General features: G+C 37.6%; 1 protein-coding gene across 1 annotated transcript in view; it reads right to left on the bottom strand.

Annotated features, from left to right (window-relative positions):
* Positions 1-3,008: 3,008 nt before the first annotated feature.
* Positions 3,009-8,076, bottom strand: part of nxph1 (neurexophilin 1) — a 66,048-nt gene continuing 60,980 nt past the window's right edge. The window contains exon 2 of the mRNA XM_007559032.2: positions 3,009-4,955. Coding sequence (XP_007559094.1) covers positions 4,200-4,955 — 756 coding nt within the window. The 3' untranslated portion in view covers positions 3,009-4,199. The remainder of the gene's footprint in view (positions 4,956-8,076) is intronic.

Here is an 8,076-nt window from a genome sequence, read left to right as displayed (position 1 = left end):
AGGGGCTTCATGCTCCTAGTAGGGTTACCCAAAGCAAATAGGACTTAGGTGAGGAACCAGACAAATTGCAGCCCAAAGACCCCTTAGATCAGGGGTGGCCAAGTCCAGTCCTCGAGAGCTACCATCCTGCAAGTTTCAGATGCATCCCTGCTTCAACACACCTGAATCAAATGACTGGCTCGTTATCAGGCCTCTGTAGAGCTGATCCTGGTCTGTTGGAGTAAGGATACTTCTAAAACTTGCAGGATGGTGGCTCTCGAGGACTGGACTTGGCCACCCCTGCCTTAGTGGCAGGGGTGGCCACTAAGGTGGCTTTGAGCCCGGCCACCGGGCTCAAAGGCCCGGTGGCCGGGCCTTTGAGCTGTGAAAGATATCTCCTCTTTCACAGCCCAAAGAGAAGATATGGGTTCCCCTTCCCATGGGCTCACCGGCAGAGGGAGGGGACAAAAGGGTTGGGTGCAATGTGTGATTGGTGATGGCCGAAGGCGGGGACCTTGGCGAGCTGATCCTCGGCTACAGAAGCTGGCTCTTGGGATGTGAAATTCACTTCTTTGGTAGGGATGTTCCAGCGAGAAATTGTTGAATTCACCTCAGTGGATGTCTATGGCTCTGGAACTAGTACCCTTCAGAAGGGACAAACTCTCTTTCACTCCAGAGTTGCCCCTGGTGAAAGGCACTAAGCAGGAGTGGACATACCCCCCATCTTGGTGCTCATGCGTTGGGGTTCACCCCTCTGACTATGTATAGGAGGACATGTTTTGACTGTCACTTGTGCTTTTGAGACAAGCAGAGGACAGATCTTTGGAGTGGGTATCTACAGAATGCCCATCCTGAGAACTGTTTTGTTCAGCTGGGAGACTTCAACGCTCATGTGAGCAATGACAGTGAGGCCTGGAGAGGTGTGGTTGGGAGGAACAGCCTCACTGATCTGAACCTGAGTGGTGTTCTGTTGTTGACTTGAGTGCTCATCATGAGTTGTCCGTAACTAGTCTACAACATAAATCAACTACACCCAGAAAAAGTGTTTTATAATTTTTATAATGTACTTATTTAGTGCAACATAAGTGTACATGGACTCACGAAAATAAACAAAAGATACTTGTAACTAGTTATTTGTTTATTACTAAATAAACAACAACTACCTCCTACTAACAAAGTATCAAAGTCATCTTGTATCTTACAGTGGATATGTGTCCAAACCTACATGTATCTCCAAAATTCAACCAACAGCACAGAATATAGAAAGAATCACCTATTCTTCTGCATGTAGCCTGTCTGATTTCTGGTATTATTTACAGGCTAAAATACTCTGATCATCACAAATAGAAAGTACAACTTAATCTACAGAACTTTATAAGATATATTTTTAGTAACGTATGAAGTGTAATGTCACTTAGCTCATTTGACCTTATTTATGTATTTAAATGACATGTTTAACAGACAGATGCAACTTGTCTACTGTCTTTGCAATGAGAAAAAGACAGGTCAAAAAGAAGCCATCAAGGATTATTCGAGTAAATATTATGAAAGAGCTTACATTTGAAATTATTATTATTATTATTATTATTATTATTATTATTATTATTATTATTATATGAAAGCAACATTTCAAACATTTTCTTGATGGCTGATGGCAGCCATACAAGATGTAGCGGGGGATGGTTGCATTGATTGGTTGCTCTGCTTAGACAAAGGTAAGGCAAGAAAAGTTTGAACTTTCGCATTTGAGATTGAGGAGGCAAATACACTGGTCAACGTGTCTCCCTGCCCTCTCACCCTTGCACTGCAGCTCCTCCCCGCATTTAAAGTCAAATGATTTATTTTGGAGTTAAAATGTAAAATACTTGCTGAGATATTGTAAGTCATGTGTCTGTTTAGTTTTAACTTGTTTAATGAACAGGGACAGAGGCCACGGTCTTCAGGCCCATGATGATGATGACTGGTTTATATGCTGGTTTAGACTCACGAGAGCATTGATTTCTGTGTGCTAAACTGGGTCCAGTATAGGAGAAACCGACATGCCAGAACCAAACGACCCTGTTCAATTACAGGTCTTAACCACTCTGGAGATCTTGGCAACCTGTTCCTACCAGCACAAATTATCAGACAAGTATGTGCTTGAATTAATAAAAAAATAACTAACTCTCTGCCTGAATCCACATTAAAGAACCAAATATGTATGCAAAATTATCCATATGTACGGGATATTAGCCAGCATTAAATGCAATAATGTCTCCCATCTGGGATAATATTGTTAACATTACCAGTAGATGCATAAAATTTAGCCTGAGAAGTCAGAATATTAGAGAGCAGGCTAACATTAAAAGGCAGTTTAATGTGCAAGTCATATACTGTATGATTTCATCCTGATAAATTTAGTGGCTTAACTGGTGACTCCTTCATCCTGATGCAAATCAGTGTAGGGAAGAGACAGCAGGTAGGTGGTGATAGTACTTTCATCAACTTCTTGGTGAGTTGATGAAAAACTAGTTTGTGGAATTCTAACTATTAGGGCCTGATGCATTATCCTGCTATAACCTGCAGGAAACAGTGGCAAACCCACTGAATGTACTGCAATGTACTAGAGGACCTGTCCAGGGTGATGTCGCCTCTCGCTTGAGATTGGGCTAGGTATAAGCATGTTAGATAATGGATGGATGGTTGAATTTCTGTGTATAAAGGGCCTTACCTGAGACAGGACCTTGTGCACAAACGTTTAGATTCAGCTATGATATATAAAGGCCTGTGTGCATGCACATGGTTTTTAAAATCAGATTTTCATTTTATTTTATTTTTGGTGTACAACATTTTTGCCTTTTGGGCATACATACATGGTTAGTGTGAATCCGATGCAGTCCTTTATATGTAAGACCCCTGAACATTAGCAGATTTTTAAGTTTAAATTTTGTTATTATGGCAACTGTAACTTAAAAAAATTAATCTACACGAACATCCAATTCATAAAAACTTACCATATTTTTATTCATCCCACACCCCAAGAAAGAAAATAATTCTGAGAATAGTTTTATTATATTTAGTCAGTTTTACAACTTGTGTACAGAATTGTTGTTTTCATGAAACTCACATCTAGGGCATCAACATCATTGTATCTGATAGAGGAACCAAGAACAAGCATTATAATGGGGTGAACAAGAGCAGGAAGGGGTAAACACACAGCTCATGTGGGGACGTGTACAGAAGCAGCAGAATTTGGATAAACTATGTACAGTACAAATCATTCATACAAATTCGGCTCTAAGATATAGATTTTAGTACATTACAGTTGATATATTAATTCAGACTGAGGAAGTTCCACCCACCATCCATCCCTTTCATGAATGATCATTCAGTCAGTCAATAACAACATTCAGTAAGTCAGCCAGTCATCCACCAAACACAACATCCTGGCTTCACTCAAAAGCATACTGAGGACAACTGAGGATTGACATTAGTAGTATACAATTCAACTGGACTCGAGTGAAGGTGTTCGCTCAGTCCCAGTTCACCCTGTTGGCAGGAAAGACCATCTTACATTTCTAAAACCACCAAACTCACATTTAATTCACCATCAACTGTTTTGCAGTTTCTGTTATATCAACTGTAGAGTATCCTTTATTGTTTCAGAATGACTTAATTGAATTTGCTTTCCATTTATGTAAGAACAAAGAGGAGCTTAAAAGTGCACTGCAGAGGAAATAATTTCAGATGCTGCTGGCCAGAGAGTTATCCATTGTGACTGAAAAGTGGAAAAAAAACAAAAAACAACAACAACAAAAAACAATATGAAAATATGATGATCTGAGGTTAATAAATAAACATAGTGAACAAGTAGGATAAAGTTTAACAGTAACAGTTACAGCCCCAACTGGATCAATAAGCCTCTTCATTATAACCCAGGCTGGGGAAATACATAACATAATTCAAAGGGGAAATTCTAACAGCAAACAATCAGTTTTCACACAGTTTTCCCAGGTACATTTTAAGCATCTTACAGTTCTATATATCTAGGTTTGACATTTTCAAATGATATGCTCCTTCTAAACAATTTTAATAATAAATGAAGAAAAACAAAATTATACTGGATGGTGCAGACATGTTGAGGAACGTTATGGCGAACATACAGATTTTTCTGGAATGGGAAGAGTCCCCAGTTTTTGTTCCAATCATCGATTGAATTGCCTGTGTTGCATTTGAGAATGTCAGCCAGAAGGGAAGTAGGGAGTGTCACTGTGGTAGTTGTAGTCTGGGCACACCTTCTGCACCAGTTTGTAGTCAGTGCTGTAGAAGGAAATGAAGATGCAGATAACTTTGAAAGGTTTGGAGCAGAGCCAGGAAACATGGCTCTGGGTTTGCTCCTGGTAGCAGGTCTTAGATGGATCGAAGTTGCAGAGCGTATTCTTTGCACCCTTTTCCACCTTCTCATATTCTATTCGGCAGTTGAAAGACTTTGAGTCCTTTGCATCAATGACCGACTGCTGTGCTGCCACATCAAACTCCACTATCTTTGTTGGAGGGACCAAGCTGACCGATACGTTCCCCTGGCCAGTTGAGTTGTGGCGGAAGTACACACTGAAGGTACCATTGCCATGATCCACAATTTTCCCAGTAATAAGAAGGTTGAGTTTCACTGTCTTTATGTTGGAATGGAAATCCCCCCAGCCAAACATCTTCTTGAACTTTCCTGTCTTAACCATGGGCCGCCGTTTAGCTCGAGGCCTCGAGTCCTGCAGGTCTGTGGAGTTTCTCAGCCAATCCCATAGGTCTTGATCTGAGTAGGGCTCAGGGGTGTTATAGTGAAGGTCCAATGCAGTACTGTTCTTGTTGCCATGTAGAGTCTGTGACAAGAGCCTGCTGATGGACATTTCCTTCCCACTTTCTGTCCATATATGCTTTGGCATGGACTTGGGGTGTCCTGTCTTTACTATGTCTGATCTTGAGGTTTGAACACTTGTAATCTGGGAAAGAGAGTAAAATATATTTGTTAGCCAGTGTTAGATGAGTGCCCTAAACACATGTATAAACTACATGGGCTGACTAAAAGGTAAAGTCAAGGTCACATGAGGTCCTATATAAAATTTTGGTAACACTTTATTTGAAGGAGGGTGAATAAGACTGACTTGACACTGTCATAAACACCTGTCATGAACATGAATAAGTTTTCATGAATATTTATGACTGTTGTCATAAAGCGTCATTCGGTAAATCATGACACGTTTAATACAAAGTTCGCATTATTGAAAATGTCTTTGTTATGACAACTTGACATTAATCTAGACAAAAATGTCTTCATTATGACAGTGTGACATTACCCAAGACAATGTCGTTGTCATGACAACTTGACATTAAGCAAGATATAACTTGTCATGAACGCAATAACAGGTGAACTGTAAAATGTTATCCTTATAAGACAGCATTAACAAGTCACTTATTACACATACCTTTTGCTGTCATGAGACCATTATAATTGTGACATTATCCTCCTCTGTTAAAGTGTAACACAGTAAACTAATAATGAAGATGCCATTGAGTGTCATTACTCTATCGCTTTAATGACAGAGTCATGAACATTTCTAGCTACCTCAAGTAAGTGTGGTCCACTTTACTTGAGGTAACTGGAAATGTTCATGACTTGTTAATGCTGTCTTATAAGGATATAAGCCTTATAAGCCAATAAATTCACCTGTTATTGCATTCATGACAAGTTATCAAGTTATCAAGCAACACAGTTCTGCTCCCTTTATTATTCAGTTGGTTAAATTGTTTTATTAGGAATCCCATCAAGTCACTGACTTGCAGCACAATGCACATAGCAAGAGAAAAACTCTCCATTGACAGGAAGACACCTCCAGCAGAACCTGGCTCAGCACAAGAGGTCATCTGCCTCGACTAACTGGAGTTTGAGAAGACAGAGCTGATATACACACAAAAAAAACACCACAAACACTGACATAGGAGTTTTACAAATATTAGAGAAAACTAAGAAGTTAATGGTAGTAATACCTTCTTTAGGAGAATAACAACTTAATAGAAGCCTGATATAAAGGCCTAAGTGCTTCACTGGTAAAATGCAATCATGCATTCACACCTCTATATGTTGGTAGGAGAAAACATAAAGTTAAAATCTGAAATAAGATCAAATATAATGCTAAATTGGAATGAAGGAAGAGAATGTGGCAGAGCAAGGAGAAGGACAGTTTGTCCTTCAGAACTTTTGCTGTGGCAAACCTGTCAGTCTTTATCTAAATTTCTTAAGGTATCTATATGGAAATTTTAGGACGTTGGTTATTATTGCTTAGTCATCTGAATATAGACTGAACGATTTTCAAAAAGCAAAAAAATTCAATGTCTCTTTCAATGACTAAATATTATGAAATCTATTCTATAAATTTGTGTTATCTTTGTGATTTACCGCTTTGTTATTCCATGTTAAAGGTGTTCCAGATGTTAATTGGCATGGGAAAATTGAAGTGGAGATATTCTCATTAGACTGTAAGACAAGTGCTGAGGTTGATGCTTAAGCATTTTATTATTAACATAAATTATTATTATTATTATTATTATTATTTATCTTAAATCCATTTTTTGAATAGTTTCAAATGATATGTTGATTAGAAATAGTTGAAACCCCTCTTTATTAGGATTATTTGTATCTAGAAGAGAAAAGTTCACATTTTTGATGAAGAATAACGTAAAACAATTTTGTGGTTTTTGTTAACTCTTTCATTTATAACTTTGGTGCAGCCTATTTTATTAAACTAAGGAACACATAACACTGAAACAGTTCATCTTTCAGGCTCAGCAATGCTCTGACAATGTGAGACAGAAATAGCCTCAGCTATTTTCTTTTCAAACAGACAAAATACCTTCTTATACTCAACACTCCTGCACTGTGAGGAATTTCATTTAAATGGATTTATAACTGGTCCTTCTATGAATATAATCTGTAAAGGTGTGATGTCCTTCAGCAAAGTCTCTAGAATGTATTACCAATCAACCCACAGAAGGACAGAATAAAGAAACTGATACAAGCAAGCAGTGCAACTGAATTACAGTATTTTATCATGTCATGACAATTGAACATAAATAATAAACTAAAAATAGGAATAACGCAACACAGTCTTTAGGGGCCTTTAGACCAACGATGGTCATCTTTATCCAATTCATCATGGCTCGATGGAGAACACAACCAAAATTCTGCCTTCCGTAACCCTCTCATATGATTTAACAAGAAATCACTGCAGTTATTATTACTGTTTGATTTAATAGTATATATCTGTGAAAGAAAACAAGAATGATTATTATTTTGAGTATTTGCAATAAAAATCATCATTGCTCATCAGGTGTGTAATGATGAAAACAGACATTACTTTGTCTTTGGTCATTATGCAATATTCAAAGAGCATATGCTTTATTTTTCAATCATTTTAATCAACAGTTTTAAAAATGTTGTCCTACTCTAAATCCACACAGTCCAGGCATCAGATTATACAAATATTTCCAATGCCACCTCACATACTAAAGACAAGATGCCAATTATTTTGTTTTTACTAAAATACATGTTATTCATGAAGAGTGTCTTTCAAAGGCTTTATTTAATTAATGAATTAATCAATTAATCAATCAATCAAGTTTATTTGTATAGCAAATGTCAGAAACAAGGGAATTTAAATTGATTTAATCATAAAAATCCAAAATCACAGATGACTCCTCACAGTCAACAATTAAGAAAACCTGTAAACATTACATTGTGCCAAGTGCCATCATGACACATCACAATGTTGTTCAGTCTTTCAGTTATAATAGCCCAAAAGCAACTTTAACCCTGTGTGGTTTTAGTCTAGTTTAGATTTTACAGTTTGTTCCATATATCTCACATACTGACTTTGAATGTTAATATGTAAAATGTAAATAAATATATTGGGGATTTTTTCACATTAGATGTAAAGATAGTGGGGTAAAGTCCCCCACTATAAAGACCTTTACGCTATCCAGAACTATACCTGATATCTGATCTAAAAGATCTATGGATCAGTAGATGCACAGTTTTTGCTAATTGCTGCTAGTTTGAAGGAGCTG

Source organism: Poecilia formosa, unplaced genomic scaffold (genome assembly GCF_000485575.1).
Source record: "Poecilia formosa unplaced genomic scaffold, Poecilia_formosa-5.1.2 Scaffold101, whole genome shotgun sequence".
Lineage (NCBI taxonomy): Eukaryota > Metazoa > Chordata > Actinopteri > Cyprinodontiformes > Poeciliidae > Poecilia > Poecilia formosa.
The sequence above is the reverse complement of the archived record's forward strand: the minus strand, read 5'-3'. Positions and strand labels throughout refer to the sequence as shown.